At 42.0% G+C, this 22,447-nt stretch overlaps 1 protein-coding gene across 1 annotated transcript in view; it reads right to left on the minus strand.

Moving 5' to 3' along the window:
- Positions 1 to 22,447, minus strand: part of snx13 (sorting nexin 13) — a 51,190-nt gene that overhangs the window by 19,989 nt on the left and 8,754 nt on the right. The window contains exons 2-10 of the mRNA XM_080735849.1: positions 13,133 to 13,245; positions 10,883 to 10,985; positions 10,459 to 10,548; positions 8,817 to 8,938; positions 8,036 to 8,148; positions 6,410 to 6,511; positions 6,185 to 6,273; positions 5,692 to 5,775; positions 3,639 to 3,777 (exon numbers count right to left, since the gene is read on the minus strand). Coding sequence (XP_080591975.1) covers positions 3,639 to 3,777; positions 5,692 to 5,775; positions 6,185 to 6,273; positions 6,410 to 6,511; positions 8,036 to 8,148; positions 8,817 to 8,938; positions 10,459 to 10,548; positions 10,883 to 10,985; positions 13,133 to 13,245 — 955 coding nt within the window. The remainder of the gene's footprint in view (positions 1 to 3,638; positions 3,778 to 5,691; positions 5,776 to 6,184; positions 6,274 to 6,409; positions 6,512 to 8,035; positions 8,149 to 8,816; positions 8,939 to 10,458; positions 10,549 to 10,882; positions 10,986 to 13,132; positions 13,246 to 22,447) is intronic.

Consider the following 22,447-nt stretch of genomic DNA (forward strand, 5'->3'; position numbering starts at 1 on the left):
AAGCCTAGGTGATAGCTAGAAAACTACAATGCGGTGAAGTGAATAGCTCTTCACCCTGGACTCTGATAGAGGCTTTACTCATACTCATACTGATCTATCTAGATATAATGAAGAAAATTATAAATATAATATAGCCTACAGATATAGTTATAGGCAGTAGTGCTTTGAGGGCCGGACGGGACCGGACGCCGTGTGGCCGGAAATATTTCCCCACATGCACGCGCACGGACGGCACCGAACGGTGCACGAGCGTGTAAACGCGTGCATACCCCCCCCCCCCCCCGAATCCGCGATAACTGTAAAGCAATAGCCTACTTTAATCAGTGGCTACTATTGCATAACAGGTTTCTAGTGGTGAATGTGTGAGCGTCCTCAAGCCTCTATTCATATTGATATAGCCTACTTTAACACCGGTTTCCAGCTGTGATGTGTGTCGATGTGTGAGTGTCCTCATACATGGCTCCATATTACTGTGGTATTTAGTGTTTGAGATTCGTTCAAGGCAAACTTTGTTTCTCTATTCTACCACTTTTTCTAGTCACGTGTTCAAATACTGGATTGTGATTGGCTTAAAACAGTAGTAAATGAGGCCACAATAGCCGGAATGTGTGAAATGCCCGGATGTACATGCAAATGAGGCACATTTCCGAGATCAATACGCGATGAACGCATCCGGGGACTTCAGGAGGGAGTCGGAACACCTTTCCCCCCACCAACAAATGACGGTCGCAGCTGTCCTATGTTTACTAACGTGCGTACTATCGTCGCCGATTTATTTGGATCCAATGCAATCCGCCAACTTTAAAGCCCCTTTTCTCTGAACCTATGCCTTTCTGGAAGCGAACAGCCTCTATTTACGGCCGGAACGGTGCTTTTAACTGACGTTAGCTTAGCTGTAAGCTAGGCGACCGAGTATTTCCCGGTGAATCTGTGCGCAAAGGTGGGGGCTTGGGAGTGTGGGGGTCTGGGGGACACGCACCACCACTGACTATTGCTGATGATGGAGAGGTTCTATAGCTTAGCCTTTATGTATTGAAAATGAGAGGCACTCTTGCCGATTTAGTAAGAGACTCGTCTCCAATTGCAAGATATTTAAAAGTTATTTGGGGCCATGATGATGATGATATCCTTTTCTTCCCACAACTAGACTAAGGATTTTATATTGTCTGTGTTATTGTTTACAACCACTGAACCACAATTATTCACGTGTGGCAAGATTCACTCGTTTTTAGTAGGCTATATAGTGTAGGCTTAGAAGAAGCCTTTTCAGAAGTTAATTTAATGATTTCCATTTAATGATTTCATTTATCCTCATCTAATGCACCGTATGCACGCTGTTTAAAGGCCGTGTAGGCTTTTCAGAAGTTAATTGAATGTTTTCCATTTGCGCTAATGCACGCAACTGTTTTCGCCAGGTTTTAAGGTCTTATTTTAGTTGTTTCTCATAAGCTCGCAACCCTCCTTGCCCATCGGCCCCCACCTTTGCGCACAGATTCACCGGGAAATACTCGGTCGCGTAAGCTAGACATCTGTCTCAGCATGGAGTTGGCGCCATCTGGTGGTGAGTAGAAGATGTTGTTTGTGGCACTATTTGCTGTTATGGCGGAAGTTTTATAGGCAATAATGATTGTAACTTAAGATCCTTGCAAGTTACAACTATGTGTTTTCTTTCATGTATACGGGAAAAAGTGGTAGAAAAGCTATTTACCACTCGGGGTCGGACATTATGCTCTGATAATGTCCTGTGTTAGGGGGTTATCGGACTCGGCTTCGCCTCGTCCGATCACCCCCTAACACAGGACATTATCAGAGCATAATGTCCTCTCACTCGGGGTAAATTGCTTACTTCTACTGCGGTATTTTCATTTTCTAAATGAATTAATTAACTCATCTAGTGCCGTTTGCGTGATGTCACGCAATAAGTACTAGAGTACTTACAGTGCCGAATGCGTGATGTCGCGCAAAAAGTAATAAATTACTGTAACGTTGAGTACATTACCGAGTAGAATGGCCGGATGTCCGGAGACGAAAATCCGCGCTGATTTGTCATCATCACGGCTCCACGAGCACACAATAGTCATCCCATAACATTGAGGTGGACGGCCGATCTCATCTTTAATGTCCATTATCTCAAAACAACACTTTAGAAGCGAAGATGGAGGCAGATGCTCGCTTATATAACACATGTATAAACGCTCCATTGCAATCCAGCATGGCACCACGTAAACAATGATCGGTTCCGGCGCACGACCCGATGACGTCAGACCGGAAGTGATCACGCTGTGGCACTTCTGGCTTTCAAAATAAGAGAGTGCAAGCGGATGGAGCCTGCGTGAGGCACTCTGGACATCATTGCGACCGAAAATCGCGGGCACAAAATGAGTTAAAAGAAAGTAGAACATAAAATCTTAAGTAGCCTAACAATGCAAATGTGACTAGAAAACTATTGTTTTCCCACCATTAGATCTGCTGACATCCTTTCTATCTAAATAGCCTCTAGCGGCACGTGCACGCGCGTGCACGTGACGTCAATAAATGACCGTCCGCCCGGGAAAAAAAATCCCAAAGCACCACTGGTTATAGGAATAACCTATAATATTTAGGGACTTGTCTTTAATAGACAGGCATAGACAGAGACAATGCATGCTGTGAGCTTGTAGATCAGCTATTTTCTATCTTACTTCTTAAATAGGCCAGTGTTTTCTAAGATAATTTCTTAGATCTTTTATTTTATTTATTCGTGAATTTAGAAGGAAAAAAACATTTCATTTTTGTTATTAAATCATTAAATGTTATTCTTTTTGGGGGAGAATGTTTTTTGAATGTTTTTAAATGATACAAAACTAAATTTAGGAAAACAAACATTAAGGGACCCATAAAAATGTTTTCGCGACCCACAAATGGGTCCCAACCCAGTGCTTGGGAAACAGTGTTGTCAAACCACAGACGATTGTTGTATTCTCCGCTTTGAGAACTGTCTGTACTCCACTACATCTCAGAGGCAAATATTGTACTTTTAAAACTTTAGTTACTAGTTACTTTTTAGATTTGGATTATTATTACAAAACATACATGAACTAGAAGCAGTGCTCTTCCGAGCACAGGTCTCCACCAGGCCACACAAATCGGCCTGTTATAGCGCCACCATGAGGCTGATTTAAAAAATGTGGGGCAGAGGTTCTGAATTAGCATCCAGGGAGTGTGTGTGCTCAGTTTGGCAGCGATCGGGCCAACGGCGCCGGAGATTAGCTGGTAACAACCAGGCCACACAAATCGGCCTGTTATAGCGCCACCATGAGGCTGATTTGAAAAATGTGGGGCAGAGGTTCTAGATTGGCATCCAGGGAGTGTGTGTGCTCAGCGATCGGGCCAACGGTGATCGGGCCAACGTTTGGCAGCGATCGGGCCAACAGTGACTGAGATTAGCTGTTCACAAACTGCGAGGACGCACGGACGCACGCACGGACGGACGCACGGACGGACGGACGGACGGACGGACGGAGGGGAAAACATACTCTCCCTCAGCCTTCGGCTGGTGGAGACAATTACTTAAGCCCTATATACATTTCAGCCATTTGAAAATAGCTGATCTACAAGCACACAATGCGTGGCATTGTATTGTAAAGTGTTCTACCCACCGTCTCCAGCAGTGTCCAGGGAGCGTAGATACGCCAGCTCCTCCAGGACCTTGTCCTTGACTGCCTCCAGCTCGGTAGGTTTGTCCGTCAGCTTCAGGATGTTCATGAAGGCCTCATAGTTACAGCTGGAGTCACGGATCTACATACAAACAAACACACACACACTTTTTATGCTGTTATAGCTTCTTTATAACCACCGCCAACTCAGCGTATAGCACTTGGTGCCGTGTAAGTCGTGCGGTAAATACTGGGAGCTGACGGTAGGTGTTGCGCTCCACCTCAGCAATCCATCTCCCAGGGGTCTAGCGCATTGTGAAACGGGATAGACTCCCGCACACTGGCTGATACCAACAATAAGCTTCTCTGACCTACTACTACTAATAATAATACAAACACATACCACAAATATGGGTAAATTCTCCTTCTACAATACTGCCACAAGTGTGGAATTCCTTGACTGTTTCCATTAAGTAACTCGCTGGGCCCCTTCAAGGCTGCCCTGAACATTCACCTTTCAGGAAGCCAGAGGTATAGGTAGCCATCACTTTCTCCCATAAGGCAGGCGATAAGTGAGATACCCCCCCCCCCTTTTCCCCTGTGCTGAACATATAGTGTTTTATTTATGTTGTATTAAATGCAGCAAATATTGTTTTGTTACCATTGCCATGTCTGTAAATTGAGTGCCAAGGACTTCCAACGTAAACAAGGCTGTAAAAGGCTTTATTGGGATGTTCCTGTTGGGCAGGATGTCTAACTGTACCGGTGCTGTGCTGCATTTTAAATATAACTACTGTACTTGTGTTGTTACTCATTGTGACTAATGAAATATTCAATCAATCAATCAATCACTACCACCACTACTACTACTAGTATAGGTTCTTTGGAGATGTTCCTAAGCTTCATTTTTCATTGTATTATAATTTCTTCCCGGGGTCCTTTAAAATAATGTTATGCTCCATCCCATTCTTTATATTAACCCTTTCCAAGCCACGGGGAGCCTCTTAATATTAAAACCGTTTTATACCGGACTTCTGAGCAAGGGTGTACCGTATTGGGTCATTAAAACCGAAATAAATGATTTTTATCAGAAAATCGGCGATCGTCTAACCTTCCCTAGTCACCGCTCGTCCATCGATAGCTCATGGCTGCTCTGACATGAAACAGAAGTGACGTCAGCTCCTTTCCTTCTTCAGCATTCTTTGCTCCCGTCCGCTTAATGTTTAGACGATTACATTAGCATAGCTGGAGTGATAAGGGCTAAGCTAGCCAAAATGCTCACATCGACCGTTCAGTCATACCTGGACCATATGCTTGGATTATATGCGCACGGATCGCGCACGCGAAACGCACGGGGAGACAATGCCTTGGCCAAAACCTCCACTTTATGTCAATGGAGATCCAGATAATCACGGTGAGCAAACGACCAGGGGATTGAAAAAAAAAGAAAAAAACAACGGAGCCTTCCAAGAAGGAGGGGTGGCGGGCTCATGTTTATAAACATAATATTATGTCTCAGATCATAATACAATAATAGAAATGTCACGGCTAATCTACCAACAACCATTCTATTTTGGCTGGCAAACTGTTAAGTGAAGCATGAATCTTTTTTCTTTTCTTTTTTTTTTTTTCATTTAAATAAAGTATTTACATTGAAATTGAATGGAAGTCCAATTGCATAAGCTCTCAGAACATGAAACAGAGGCCAACATTTGCCCTGTATCCGTACTTCTGTTCTGTGTCTTCTGTAGCACACTTCTTCACAAGCTCTTGTGAAGAAACGTGCTACATAACTATTCAAAGCATTTCGATAACCAGAAAAATTGTAAAAGCCATGCAAACATTTAAAAATAGACCCTACACTCTGAGTTAAATTAGCACCTAGGATTTTACCGTGCATGGGGCACAGCCTAAATCAATTTAAAAAGACTAATGTATACAGTATGAGCCGTTAAGCCTGTACATTGCCTGCAGATACTTCACATTGCGTGTGGTTTGATCAAGAACAATTAAAAAACATATACGCAGGCAGAGCTATGGGATTTGCATGTCTCACCATCCAGATGACAAACTGGTTTATGTAGTCTGGGTCACTCAGCTGGTCGATCAAAGGAAGCAGCACACCACGCGCCAACACTTCCTACACACACACACACACACACACACGCATTCAAACACAACTTCTCAGTACAACAAATGACATCTATCATTCACCTTCAACTACAACAATCAAAATAAAATCAGCATATGTGCAAAATCATGTTTCTTGCTAACAGAACCAGCATCAGTTCTGAAAACCTATTGGTTGATAGCAGTGTGCATAAAACTGAGGAGTGAGGTCACTGTTTTTTGTTTGGTTTTGTTTGGTTTTGCTGCTGTGTTGTTTGTTTTGTACACCGGCACACAACTAAGTATAACTGACGCTTTAGGTTTAGGGTTACAAACGGCAAAGAAACTGTGAAAATGGCATGTGTAAAATTGCCACCCTGAAATGTTGACGTCCTCACAAGTGTACCAGTACAAACGTGCGTGTCCTAAGTTGTACTCACCCTGAGGAAGTATCTCATGTTCTTATTGTGGAAGTCTCCAGGAGGTAGTAACAGATATAACAGCACCTCACACAGGTCTCTCAGGAAACCTGACACACGCACACAAAACACACAAACATTAAACACTTGCCTCTGCAAGCGACACGACACGACAATTCAGCGTTACATGTCGTGCCAGGGTGTGAAAGGGACGGCGAGACAGACAGTGACGGAGAATGTGCTCACCTTCCTCGTCTTTATGCGAGGTGCACACCACGTCTCGACAAATCTTCCTCTCCAGCTCCACCTCCGCCTCGAAGAAGGAATCCACCAGCTCCTCCACGTCCCCTGGGCACCACCAACAGAACACACCAACGTTCACTCAGCTTTGTTCTTAGCAATGAGGATGTTATGTTATGGCATAATATTAGGGATGCACTGGATATTCCGTCCCCGAAAATAAATATAAAAATAAATATTACCGAATAGTACCGAATATTACCGAATACTGAATACTACCGAAAATAATGTATAGGCTATTCAATATTTTATTTATTTGTATTTATTTATTTATTTTTAATAATTTATTTTATTTTTTACATTGACATTTCTCTGCAATAATTCAACTGTATGGCATGTTAATATTTTGAGACATATTGTCTTTTATTACAAATGTACTACACAATAGTAAATAAATAATTCTACACAATAAATAAATATATGTTTTAAATAACTCTATATTATGGACCTTTTTTTTCCATAATCATGCTCTACAACAGAGGCACAGCCATGACAGCAATGGTACCAAAAAAAGGAAAAAAAAAAAAAAAAAAGAATGTGTAATTAAGAATTCGGCTATTCGGTATTCAGTTTTCGGCCAAGTGTTTCCTATATTCGGTTTCGGCCAAGAATCTTCCTTTCGGTATATCCCTACATAATATACACCAGTAAGACGCGACGCCTAAGGGCAAAAAAAAGGGAACTTGCCCTAAAGGGTGAGGTTGTGCAGAGGGCGAGGTCACACAGGACAGAATTGACCTTATTTCACTGACCGCGGCCATCTTGGGTCACATGACCACATAGGGTGGCAGCCTGCATTACAAACCATTGTAAACAATGGAGCGATGGTCCCAAAATATGAGTTCTATTTAACCCATTTCTTTTGACCTAATCGACAAATGGGCAGATGACAACATCAACATCCCCAAAAGGATTTAAATGAAGGGAACATCCACAATGATTAGCAAAAACACTACATTACCCATAAGCCTCAGCGGCGCTCGTTGATGACGCGCAGAGCGCTGATAAACAGAGGCTCATTCTAGCTCCATGTTATGTGAACAGGGCCTGCCCCGCAATGATATCTCGATGGAGCGACGCGGTCACCGGTCACACATTGAATTGGATTATACAAGACCACGGCACATTAACGTTATGATGCGGTACCATCACCCGAGCCGATGTATGCACGCACGTCGCGTGCACACGCTCCCCGGTGAGTTCCATTAACCCTATGATGGCATCCTATGTGTTAATATATATCGGACCAGTTACCCATATATGGAGATCCCTGATTCCGTCACCCAGATAGATAATCAGGGGATCACGTAATCCCAAGATCCCCTCCCCGTGCCCGTTTCCTGTATTTTTGTTTTGGGGAAAGCCTCTAGCTCTACTCGGGTTGTTTCCATAGCATGTGTGGCTAGACATGCTGTGTTCAATAGCGAATAACTACACAACACATGAAAAAATGTAAATAAATAAATATTAGATAAATATTCTGAGTGTGAGTGTGTGTGTTAGTGTGTGTGTGCGTGTGTGTGTGTGTGTGTGTGTGTGTGTGTGTGTGTGTGTGTGTGTGTGTTTTCATACTCTGCTTGTCCTCTCCAAGGCGGTCCTGGCCCTTCCTGAAGACACGCAGGTGAGTGGCAAAGTCATCAACCAGACGAGTGGTAAAGTAAGGCTGCCAGTCCACCTCCTTGGACCTACACACAAATATGCACTTAATATGACCTACACTTAACTCATACAGTGCCTATCCCGAACTAGTTCGGGATAATTTGGACCGTATTAACGTCCTGGGTGCCTATCCCGAACTAGTTCGGCTTTTTAAAAAAAAAATCTTTTTGTATATATATATGTATATATATATTTTTTTTTTTGAGCCGCACCGCCGGCCGTCATCTGTTTACACGGCCCGCGAGAGTGTCGCGCCGCCGATATTTACCATCCACTCCAATGCAATCCAGGATCTTTAGAGCTCATTTTCTCTGTTCCATGCATATCCATGAGGTGTGCAAGGTTTAATCATGGCTAAATCGCCGAAAATAGGGCTTCTAAAATGCTTGGTAGCCAATAGCTAACTTCAAGCTAACTTCATCCTGTTCCTGTACATGCACAAAGTAAAGTGTTCAGGCGCATCATGGCTGTGCACGGCTTGTGCATATACCAGCGTATCTCTATGGTGTTTTCCCTGGCCATTGGGCGCCCTCTAGTGTTGAAAGCTGGCACTGAAAGTGTTAATATGACCATAGCACATGTTTAAAAACATAAATCTGAAACTATGAGGCCAAATAATATACTGTGTGTGTGTGTGTGTGTGTGTGTGTGTGTGTGTGTGTGTGTGTGTGTGTGTGTGTGTGTGTGTAAGCACCTTGTGGAGAACTGGACGAGGGCATTCTGTACCGTCTGTCTGATCTCCAGCAGGAAAGACTCATCTTCACTCAAAGTGTAGTACCAATACTGGATGTAGTCCCTCAGACCAAACTGGATCACCTAAACACACACGCAAACACACACAGAGAGACAGAAAGAGGGACAATTATAGAGGAAGACAAAGAAAGACAGATTAAGGGAGAGAGAAGCGGGAGGCAGAAAAGGAAACATTTAAGAGAGGAAGAGGAGAGGAGAGGGGCAAGGCATTACAGCTTATTCAAAAGTCGTACTGGAATTGTCCGAACTTAAAGTGAAAGGTTGCATGCCTTCACTGAAAGAATATTCAATTTAAAACAAAAGGGTACCACATGCTTTTAATTGGAATAGGTACAATGTATATAGACACTGACCACACACACACACACACACACACACACACACACACACACACACACACACACACACACACACACACACACACACACACACACACACACACACACACACACACACACACACACACACACACACACACACAATTTATTAAATCAGTGCTAAAGATTGGAATGATTGGTTTAATGTCCATTTGCAGCAGCTGTAATCAGAACACAAGATACTATAGAGAACATGCTAAACTAAATATAACCTCTCACACACACTGATAGAGGGGAGAGACTGGAAAGAGTGAGGGCAGAGAAAGAATGACAGAGAGAGAGAGAGACAGAGACAGAGAAAGGGAGAGCAAGTCAGAGATCGAGAAAAGTGAAAGAGGGTGAGCGTGAAGGGAGTGAGGAAGAATGTGCCAGACACGGCTAGATTTCAATCGCCTCTCGGGGAGCGTGACATGGAGGTTACATCGTGTCATGCGTAGCCGAGCTGAAGAGCATGGCACACATAGAGCTAAACGCATTCTCTGGAGTGTAGAAACAGATACAGAGAGAGAGTAGTCAGGAGGACTAGTGACTGTCATGTGACCACCACAAAGTGCTGCGTCGGCAGTTCTCTCTGCCTGCCAGCCTATGCATTACTGGACCCCTCCCCTGTTTCAACATGAGGTTTCAGTATGGAACCGACTATGAGCCAACATGTACCCTAAGATCACGAGGGAGGAGCCCTGCTGGTCGTTTCCAGGTCTCAGCCACAAAGAGTGATAGAGCCTTTGCCGCCAGGGCAGTCAAGCTATCTGAAATGACTTATTTTAAATTCCCTCTTAAAACATTCTTTTATAAGAAAGTTTTTTATTCTTTTTTAACAATTGAAGCCATGTTCTATTTTGTCAATATTGCTTTCTTGTTTCCAATTTCCTTATTTTGTTTTATGATTCCTTTTAAAAAAAGGTAGGGGAAGCGACATTTTTGTTAAAAAGGTTTAAGATCTGTTGTGTCTGATTAACACTATATTCTGAGAGTATTCAGTGCTATACAGTGTTTACAGTTTCAGGTGCATGTCCAACTTCTTAATTTGACGTTTCTTTATTGTCAAAGGAAGCAGCTGTAACATTTGCACAAACTACAAGACTACTGATGAAATGTACAGAAAACAGCCCTGCATGCACTCACACAAGAGAGAGAAAGAAAGAGAGAGAGAGAGAAAGAGAGAGAGAGAGAAAGAGAGAGAGAGAGGGGGGAGGAGATCCATACTTGTTGTAAGGGTTCATCTATGAAGCTGGAGCCAGTTAGTCTCCTGTCAATCTTTATGGCCTTCAACTCCAACTTCATTTCATCTAAAGTCTGACAGAGAGAGATGAGGGAGACAGAGACATACAGGCACAGTTATCAAATCAATGACAACCTTCAATATCTCCTCCAGGAAACTTGATAAACCACTACTGCTGAACTTGTTTGCTTTGGCAAAGGTGATCAATGTGTCACGATCCGTTGTTATATTACAGTATGTGTGTTTATCTGTCACTACGACAGTTAGCCTCTAGAATTTCATTTACCATTCAACAATCCAATTACTTGATATTGTCAACAAAATGTTTGCAAGTCAATATAAATCAGTAGATAAATGGCAATAAGAACTACTATATACATGTGTCTATTGGTGTACTTCAGTATTTACCTTGAGAATGCCAATTTGTGTAGGTGGTAGGTAGGAGTGCTCGCACTTCTCTAGATGTTTCTCTGAGTTGATCTTCCCATAAAGCAGAGTGACCGCAAAGCCCCTAAAAAGCACAGTGAATAGAAGCACAGATGTTTGTACCATGGCCACAGAGAATACTCCATTCTGATTGGCCAGAGGGTACCCATTAGTTTCATCACCGTTCTAAATGAATAAGCATAAAATAAATGGCACCGTCATGTCACACCGTTGGGGGTGAACCACTATTTAAAGGAGTAGTTCACCCCCAAAATGACTTTTTTCTATCGACCAGTAAGACTCCCTAATCGGGAGATAAGCGACCGTCAGGTCGCAGCGTGATTTTAGGCCAAATAGTGTAGGAGAAGTGTCTAAAAATGTGTTTGTAAAAATCGGCCTGATGGTGGCGCTATATGGGAGGTGGCGCTATATGGGACTGATCCATGTTGATGAGATGAGTGTAGACATACTGTGTACCGATTTGCGTGATTTTAGGGCAAAATCTGTAGGAGCAGTGTCCAAAAATGTGTTTGAAAAAATCGGCCTGATGGTGGCGCTAAATGGGACAGATCCATGTTGATGACATCAGTGTAGAGCAAGTGTGTACCGATTTGTGTGATTTTAGGGCAAAAAGTGTAGGAGCAGTGTCCAAAAATGTGTTTGAAAAAATCGGCCTGATGGTGGCGCTATATGGGACAGATCCATGTTGATGACATGAGTGTAGACATACTGTGTAGCAATTAGCATGATTTTAGGGCCAAATCTATAGGAGTAGTGTCCAAAAATGTGTTTAAAAAATTGGCCTGAAGGTGGCGCTAAATGGGACATATCCATGTTGATGAGATGAGTGTAGACATACTGTGTACCGATTTGCGTGATTTTATGGCAAACATTGTAGGAGCATTGTCCAAAAATGTGTTTTGCAAGAATCGGCCTCATGGTGGCGCTAGACGAGGGCCATGTGAGAATTGATTCCGAATGGAGACCCAAATACATTTGGATCTCCATCTGGAATCAATGGGGGTACATTTATTATAATCAAATTATTGGCTTAGGAATGCGTCAATGCGATAAAAACTAAAATAAATATTATTGAGCTCAAGTCTCCATGGGGTGAGTAATCGATAGAGAAAAAATCATTTTGGGGGTGAACTACTCCTTTAAGTTACAAATTGGCTACAAGCTATTCTTATGTAACTGGATTCCAATGTAACTTTCATCCTTTGACTCAGCTGGTACTTTCTACGTTTCTAGGTCACTATTAAGGCTTCTCCCAATGGGCTGGAGCAGTAAGGTAATGTTTATTATGTGGTTGAATATAATGCCAACACAAAGTCTCTACTAAAATAACCTATTGCCCCAAGAATGAATAATAATTGATTAAAAAAGAAATTATAAAAATAAAATAAATCCTGGAAATAGCATTCAGTAACGTGTAACCATTGGACAGGAAACATGTTATTTAAAGTGCTCAAGGTGCTAAGAGAGGGCTCGCCTAAAAGATGCAGGGAGAAGGCTACCCTAGAGAGGTGTGTCTTTAGTTGATGTTTAAAGCTTTCTTTGGAGTTTGCCTCTAATTTCCAGAGGAAGTGTATTCCATAATTTAGTTGCATTGAAGTGCATTTGTTTTCCTTCTGGGAGAAAGAAAACCTTTAACTCATTTGCTGCCATTTAACAATACCTTCGTACTCCAATCCTGCCAAACTGTCTCCATAGACTTCCATGTAATTCATAGTGCACGGATCATGCACACCCATGCCTAGATAATGCACCACGTGTGTCCACATTGCTCACAGCTTTCAAACAAAAGAATCCGAATGGAAATCCGTTCAGGCATTCATGAGATAGCAGCCACTATGTTTTACACTGTTGTGAGCTTGGAGGTCTGCTACCTGAGTTGTATGGGGGTTGTATGGGGGTTAAACAAGCAATTTCGCGATAGCTATCATGCCTACTAACGTTTTTGGGGTCCAAAAAAAAAAAAAAAAAAAAAATGAAAAAAAAAAAAAAAAATCAAAATGGCGGCCATTCTCGGGTTCCTCGGGCGTGGCAGGGAGGGACATCCCAAAATTCTCGGGTTCCTCGGGCTTGGCAGGGTATGAGTTAAAAAGAATTATAGGCATGTGAAAATACATTTAAATTTAAAGTCTTATATCAGACAACTGAATTGGTCAGACTCTTTTATTGCACTAAAACCTGGTCACACTCCACCTAAAAATGCCTTGCACTGACCCGCCAACGAAGCAGAAGACATAGAAGGCCAGGTAGAATATGGCAAAAGGTCCAAAGGTCACCAGGAACAGCACCACGCCAAGACCCCCCCATCCCCAGATGGACAGACTGGCCTGCAACACAAACACACACAGAACAACATCCGTGAGTTAACTCTGAAGTCACATTTTAACTACCGTAACTTTGCTGACAGAGTGATGATGTAGAGCAGTGGTTCTCAACCTTTTCAGGCCACGACCCCCAACATAATCATATACTCAACTGATTATAGATAGATAGATACCTTTATTATCCCACGGGGGAAATTCAGTTGCCCAGAGGCAGCACAGCAGTTTAAAGTTACAAGTTACAAAGAAGTAGAAAAAAATAAGAGTACTGTAGTCCAAAGAGCAAGTACAAAAAAAGAAGAATATAAACATAAAGTGACCACGAAACATTCAACGCTCATAAGTGACACGTCACACACACAAAAAAAAGCTACACTCAAAGCACAACTTAAAGGACAACTTTCGTTTTTTACAACAAGGGTTCATATTTTAGATTGTAATTAAAGAATATAAAAAATGAGTGTTAAAATTATTTCATTTACTTCTTTCTATTGTTTTAGAGATTCTTATTTCAGTTGTTGGGGGCATGCGTACAAGTGACTAAATATGTCATTTTACACAGAATAAGCCCATTCCCAAGATACAACGCAACCTTTCATGGTTGGATGTGACTTATGGGGGCTAGAAGTGTTACTGAAAATAGCAATAAAGAAACTGCAGGCTTATTGTGTCTAAAAAGACATATTTAGCCACATGTACGCATGCCCCCATGCGTACGCATGCCCCACATTTTATCACGGTAAACGCGATAAAACAATAGAACGAAGCAAATGAAAAGATTTTAACACTCACCTTTTCTTTTCTCTAATTACAATCTAAAATATGAACCCTTGTTGTAAAAAAACAAAGTTGTCCTTTAACAGACAGTGCCAAACAAAAAAGTGCACATAACAGTCAATGCTAGTCAATGCAACACAAGTATCACACCGCCATATCAACACAGCAATAGTACTCAGTTCAACCAACACAGCCCAATACTGCAGGGGGATCCCCCAACCTGACAATCACTAAGAGTTGAGGCTTTACATTTTGTATAACACAGTTCTATTGTATTGTATAACACGGTTCTATTTTCACAATTTCTGCCTCTAATATTTGACAATTTGGTTAGGGATGCAAATTATCGATTAATTCATTAATTTAAAGTTGATAACCTTATCGATCGATTAACCGATTAGAATAAGCTGAGTTTTTTTAGGACCAAAAGGAAAATTCTTGTCCAAGACCAAAAATGAGTGCTGAAACATAATTGCCTTGATGTATATAACTTTAATGAGTGTCAACAAGGTTCAGCTGGGACACAACACACACACGCCTCCTCTCTACAGTGCTCTATGGAGTCTGTCTCATTTCTCTCCAAAAGCCTTTGAATATGATGGAATAGGATTACTGTGATTATGGTGATTAAGCTCCCATTTGATAATAATCACACACCATACCTTACTAGCCAAAAACAAAACCAACTAAAATAAATATACAAAAACAATTACCGGTAAGTATAATCATTTAAATTAATCAAATAATTTCTTAACAGCAATTAATCAATTTTAGATTAATTGTTAACATCCCTAATCAAGGTCCATTATTTATTCGGCATTTGAGCCATTTGAAGAGATTTAGCCTCTCAGACCCAAGACTTATTTTGTTGCTGTTAGATACGATTTTGTCCACAATGCCATGCTGTATTGATGTTGGTGCCATAGGAGAGATAACAGACAAATGTTTATCAGAATAACAATTCTTCTACATTCTCTAATTGTGTAGAATTCTTGTAAATTAAGTAATGCAGGTGTTTAACAATAAGTTAACCCTTGAGAGCGTAAAATGAAACCAAATGGACAGTTTCATTTTACGCACTCAAGAGTTTAAGATCTATAAAAGGTCTATTTGGTTACCAACTCTCCATTATTTTGCTGGGGACCACCTGGACCCCCTCAAGGACCACTGGTTGAGAACCACTGATGTAGAGATGTAGAGGACAGGTGGGTTTTTGGGATGGTGGACGAGGGGGTAAGTACTGTACACAAGGTATTGGTGATTCCATCATGGTTCAAAGCTCGTCTCACACCAAGCTCAAGCTCTATCCATGTATACAGTATGAAGCAGACATTACTTTAGCCTTTAAAATGATTCACTCTCCTCTGATGAAAAACTAAATCACGAGCGGCAACCATTGTATGGCATTGAATGGCCTGGTCAAAAGGCTTATTATACTGTACACTCAGGCTTCCTCTGAACAAAACAGAATAACATCTACAGGTCAACACTTTGACAGCCTGACCAGGGGATTTTTATTTATTTATTTATTACAGACACAATCATGCACTGTATGCAGTGGTATTATAATTATGGTGTGTGTGTGTGTGTGTGTGTGTGTGTGTGTGTGTGTGTGTGTGTGTGTGTGTGTGTGTGTGTGTGTGTGTGTGTGTGTGTGTGTGTGTGTGTGTGTGTGTGTACTTTCGAGCTTATACTTTAGTGACGATCAGATGTCATCATGAGAAAAAAAGAGAAGGAAAATCCTGGAAAGTGAGGCCATTTTGTAAAAAGTAGCATTAGGTTGCATTTAGGATTAGGATACGGATGCTGGGGTGAGGGGTCAAGGTTATAGGTTTATAGAGAAGGGAAGATACTGTCCTCCCAACCGTATACAAATGAGTGTGTGAGTGTATGTCCCACATCCTCAGGTTTCCTGTTATTGTCAGGAAAGGAAACTAAACTGAGTAAACTCTGGGCCCAGGCCCTGGTTGTTCACAAGTAAACTGATTGGATTCCGGCAATCGGATTGGATCAAATTTTGAAAATGTGTTCTTCCAAATAAGAAATCTGGTCATATGGATTTAGTCATCTTGAAGAGTTTGTGTCTAGAATCTGGATTCCAGTGATCCAAGCCAATTTGGCTTTGTCATACAATACCGGCACAAAGGTAAGAATGGTTACAAAGGTTCTAAATACCAAACCATGGGATTTCCAAATCCAGATCATTCTGATCCAGACTTAACTTTTGGACTAGTGTCCGGCTGTCAGCCAGTCTCTAACCCTCTGCCATGCTATGATGGTTAACACGCTCATACTACATCTCTAGGATTTACTGATTTGTTTTTACTATACAGGGCTAAGCTTGATTACTACAACGCACTTCTCATCGGGATCCCTAGTAAGAGCCTTCAAAGTCTCCAATACATCCAGAACACAGTGCTGCTAAGATCCTGATGAGAGTGTGTAAATATGAGCACATCACTCACCCTCCATTGATTCAATGCACTCGCTTCCCATGTCCTCCCGTACAGAAATATGTCGAAATATCTCCGTTTTAATCATAAATGCATTCATGGCAACGTGAAAAATGAAGAACAGGCCTAATCGCTGTTAAAGAAAGGGCAACTGGTCATTTAAAACACTTGAAATTTAAATATGACAGTAAACTAACTCTGGTAAAATATGGATTCCAAGATCCACAAGATAAAACAAAGTGTTGATGTCACAGGTGGTGGATGAAGTAAACCTGCCAAAGATATATCATTAAGGACAATGTTTATACCTCATAAATCATGTCGATATGACAATGGGTTTTTCCAGTTGGAAATACCGGTACAGTATGTTAATTCCGTGGAGGCACATGACTATGAAATGGAACATGGCACAATAATCATTTTATGTTGATTATCTTATGTCCATAATCATTGGAAACCAAAATCTAATTTGAAAATAAAATGTGATCAATTGGGCAGCCGGAGTGACTGATAATGTCTATACACGTTTTCCATATCATTTTTATTAGGTACAGAGTCAGACCTACCACCAGGCAGGTTCAACTCAGATTTGTCCCTCTACCCTTTTCGAGCCCAATCTAAAATGTAAAACTGAACTGAATTACTGAAACGGTGTTAATTTAATTCTGTGAGTGTACAAATGGAACGGATGGTCCTGTACTGGTCCATTTATTTAATTTCGTTCATAACTATCCTTTGAACCCCCCATGGACACCCGGGGGTCCCCGGACCCTAAGTTGAGAACCAGTGCTGTACAGGAGGGTACTGTAACTCTTTCTGAGAGGTTGGAAGCAGGCCTTCTGGCACCAACAAGCATACCACGCTCAAAGTCACTTGGATCAAGTCACTTGCTCATTCTGATGTTGGTAACTGTAACTGAAACTCTTGGCAACCGACTTTATATACAGAGTTGCAACCACATCACTCTCTGTTCAGAGTAGTTTGTTTGCATTAATGCATGGGAGTACCTAGTAAAGTGTAAACTTAGACTATTAGTAAATAGGTCAAGTTCAAGGTATACATTTACATTATGTGTTGCTCTAATAGAAAATATATCAACTGTAGTGAGTGGGCTATGGTTTTGCTTACTAGTCTGCAGCTTGCTCTTATCAAGAACAATGTTGTAGGTTAAGGTGCATACCACATATATAGGCTCTAATGCAGCAAGTCACGGGTTCAATTCCCAAGCTAACTTTGCTGCGTGTCACTCTCCGTCTCTCTCTCTCTCTCTCTCTACTGTGTACTATCAATAAAGGCTCCAAAAATATATATACTGTATATAAAAAATAAGTAGTTTGAACATCCGGTTGCTGCATGGTTTGCCCAATTAATCCGAGGGAGGCTCAGTTCACATTGAGCGATATCAGAGTGGACGATACCAATAGTATTGACAGACACATCTCTATATCAGCTAAAATGCATCCCATTGTATCTGTGGGCCGGACGATGTGGGTCGGCTATGCCATCTACATGCAATCAGATTCACACATGTGACGCAGGCAGTTGTGCCGTATGCTACTAAGCTCGTCGCACTTGTTTACATAACCTGTCAAACTAGCACTAATGAAACAACATTATCTCTCAGAGACGGAAGAGCCTGCTGGCTGCTGCCACAGCAGTTTTCCACTAAGGGGAACTACTACAGTAACTCCAGCAGGAGCAGGCGTGTCAGATAGAACTGGGCCATGACATGCATAGCATGCAGCTCCATTGTATTTAAAGTCTCATCATGAGGTGACAACCATCCTACCAGACACACACACACACACACACACACACACACACACACACACACACACACACACACACACACACACACACACACACACACACACACACACACACACACACACACACACACACACACACACACACACACACACACACACAGCTGACATCCATGATTTCAGACCATTTCTGTATTGATCATACAGGAAATGGTTTGTCTTCTTCTGTACGAACATGCAGTAACAGTACGTTCACAGGCGCTAAGGGTTGCCCACCTGCCCCTAGCAGGTGAATCGGGCAGGAGGAGATGGCTTTTCTAAAGCTGTGGCCAGAGAGCAAAAAATATAACCCAGTCATAAGTGGCGTTTCCATAAAGCCTCATAATGCGCATTTACGGATTATTCGCAAAATCTTTTTATGGAAACACTTCAAAATGCGAATACACTTTCATTATCCGCAAAAACATTTATCCGCTTGGAGGAGGTGGATTTTGAGGCTTTATCGAATAAACTAAATGCGCATTTGTGAATGGAAACGGGTCAGACAATAAATGCGAATAGATTATGACGTTCTGGGTCCATATCGTCCGCCAACTTAACACTTTCCCCTGCCGCTTAAGGTACGTTAGCCCACAAAACAAACCGGTTGTTTGTTACACACGGAGTGACACGGACCGTGTGTAAATTCCTCCCATTTTCACCTCCCGGAGTCAAGCCATCCGTGGCTAATCCTTCTCCTCATCACACAGTGTTGCTTGCCAAAAGTGGCCAATCTACAAGCTCACAGCAGCTCGCATCCGCGTCTCCGCGCCGCACTGTGAGCTTGCAGATCGGCCACCTTCCAGAGGACACTGAAACTTGCAGGATGAGCACACTGTCAACCCTTGCGACCGTCGCTAATTCGAATGACACCCGCAAATGGAAACAGGCTAAATTCGCTTTGTCTTAATACGCATTTCTGATAATTTGCTTCCCTAATTCAAATAAGTTTATGGAAACAAAACATGGCTATTTTCTTAGCTATCTAGTTATTTAGCATTATTATTAACATTAGGCGGTTCGGGTCTAACATATTAACTTATCCCTCGGGTAAGGGTATGGTAGGTCCGTTCAGGTATCGGATCTCATATTCTCAATAATAGGCGGGTCCATTCGGTTCTGGGTACATTTCTGGCGGGTCCATTTGGGTAGGTCGAATTGGACTCTAGTCCTCACCAACATCAATACAGCATGGAATTGTGGACAAAATATTATCCAACAACAACAAAATATTCAAAGTTTTGGGTCTGAGAGTCCAAATCTCAAATGGTGGTCCGTGGCTCAAATGCAGAATAAATAATGGACCTTGGAATGAAAAGGTTTGAAAAACACTTCTTTAAGCCATAAGTAGCCATTGACAATAGAGTGATATGCATTAGACTAACTGCCAAATGGGTTGGACTTGGAGATGTTGCCAAGCGTGCTTGGCTGCTTGCTAAGTATAGCATGAGGACAAGTCGTAACACACAAGGAGACTATTGTTTTCTGAGACAATATAGAGAGCACTACCGTCAAAGATTTGGTTATGTTTATCATAATGGAATGCATATCATAAGTCAGCGACATCAGTGCTCTTGTTGGGAACATGTCTGTGAGACAAACAACACAAGCACAAGATGCCAAATAACAGGAAAATGTACTGAACATGGATTTTTATGGTCATAAGAGGGATACAAAAAAAAAACACCATGGGCTGCTGACAGAAAAAATAAAACATGACTGTCTGGATCTGATAAGGTGGGTATAATAGGTTTCATTTCAGCTAAATGTCAAGGGTACACCTGAGTTCACAGCACAGCTCAGAACATAAATGGCAAATGGTGCATTACATTTATATAGCGCCTTTATCCAAGGCATGTTACAATGATGTGCAATGTGCATTACATTCATCCATTCACACACCGATGGCGGAGGAAACCATACATGGCACCAACCTGCTCATCGGGAGCAATTAGGGGTTCAGTGTCTTGCCCAAGGACACATTCATTCTGGGGGAGCCTGGGATCAAACTGGGAACCTTCCGGTTCCCAAGCGGCCACTCTACTTCCTGAGCCACCGCCGCCCCTATCTGCTACTGATGAGCACCACTGGAATGACAGGTGGACATAAATATGAAAACAGAAATAATGGAAGTGCAAATGCAGAAGCTCTGACCCTCATAGTTTGGGCCGGGGCCCACCATTAAACATGATATGATGTCATGACATCTATAGATCAAACAACAATATTAACTATTCAGTTACATGTTGATATTGTGTGACATGAAATCTTCCTTCTTTCCTTTCCAAATTATCCAATAATGTTTTATTGTCTTTAAGGGCTGAACCTTTTCATTCAACTCCCATGACTACATTTTGCTTCCCCAGGCAGGAACCTGAGGAAACAAGTGGAAGTGATCAAGATCAGAATTAGATTATTTTGGCAGTTAGGTTTCCTTAACCACATCTAAAACACAAATATTTTCAAATGGACTTTATAGCCCAGCAATGTCGGCATCTTCTAGGCTAACAAATGGCCTTAAACCCTGCTGCCAGAGAGTATAGATCACAGGTAGAAGACACAAAACGGATAACTTCACACTGTGCTCAGTTGTAAGGCTGAAAGTGACTCAGAAGATGTGAACCATGGCCATGGCAGTATGCATTGTCAGGGCTGTAGAATGCATCCAAACAGGCTGGGCCTCTTAGGCAAACCACAGCTTGCAGGGACAATGGTTGTAGGTTTGGGCCTGGATAGGAAGAGACTACAGTACACTCAACCGAAAAGCTTTGTACCGTATATGGAACAGAAAAGGTTATATCGTTTCTGACTATTTGGTACAGATGGGTTTCTACTGTAACAGGAGATAAACTGCATTCACTGTTTCCTGAACTTAGCAATGAGTCTTACTCTTAAAGGCCGTTTCAGACGGGGAGCAAGTGACGCACCTTAGTAATTCATTTTCAACAAGAGGCGGGCGATTATTTGGGACACGCGGAGAGGTTCCCGTGAAATTCTTGCATGCATGGGTGCTCGTTTCATGCTTGCGCCCGCGGGCGGCAAGAGCTGGATTGTGGTCAGCTTTTTTTCCACGCTATGCGCAGAAGGAAAAAACAGCGGCCCCAGCTGATCCAAGTGAGAGCGCCCAGGTCAAACGTCCCTGTCTGAAACAGCCTTAAGGGTCTCAATAAGGTTTGGAATCACATAACACTATAAAGGTTCCAGGCCTACTGAAGGTTCTTCAAGCTTTTCACACTTGCATTTCACACTATTGATTTGAACCTCAGTGTTTTGGGGGGATAACCACGGTCTCTGGAGCTTTGGGTAGTTCTGGGCTAAGGGTTGGTATCCCCTATTGTAACTAGGGAGAGGGCTAAACATAATGTGAAATATGTTTATGTGCCATATATTAACGAACACTTCTACAGAACCATTTTAATTGTATGGTTGGTCACAGCTGTAGCCTGAGTCAATATAGAAGCCATCACATGCATACACACACGTCTTGACAAAGTTAGGGGTGTATAAGCATACAGTATACAATATGTCCTGTCCCAACAGACGAGACTCTCTAAGCCATATCAAAGCAACAAACCTAAAAATAAACCCAAAACAACTAAACTCAAGTGTACTGTTTATGTAGTTCTTATCAGGCTCCACCTTGACCTGTAATAGCACCAATAATATGTTTACAATTCACCTTGCCTTCACAGAGAGTAAGCATAGACAAATGAGCCCTCCACTGACAGTGTCCTCTCCACCAGCAGACCATACAGTCATCAACATTTATTACTACCTGGCCTGGGCTTGTGGGCTATCTGCTGGCTCAGATGACAACACACACGCGCGCGCACACACGATAAAAGACTGCCAAAGCCAGGCCTCATGACCTTCCATAATCACTATAAAAAGGAGCTACTGTCGACTGACTCTACTGAGACTAACTTCCAACTGCTATGTTTCTTTTTTTTTAATACTTAAAGCAAGAACTTAGGATCCGTTATGTTAACAAGTACTAGGTCAGTTACCAACTGAAAAACCTTTGAATTCATTTGTTTTAGCCTTAAGTTGTATGAAATGTGTGGGGTTTACACTTTCTTCAGGGGCAGGGACACATTTCCAATAGTAGTCGTCAGCCCAAGATCATTTAATCCCAGAGAAAGTATTTGAATGCAGTTCAAAGCCTAGGTAATG

This window comes from Nannobrachium achirus (assembly GCF_963921795.1).
Source record: "Nannobrachium achirus genome assembly, chromosome: 10".
In the NCBI taxonomy this organism is placed as follows: domain Eukaryota; kingdom Metazoa; phylum Chordata; class Actinopteri; order Myctophiformes; family Myctophidae; genus Nannobrachium; species Nannobrachium achirus.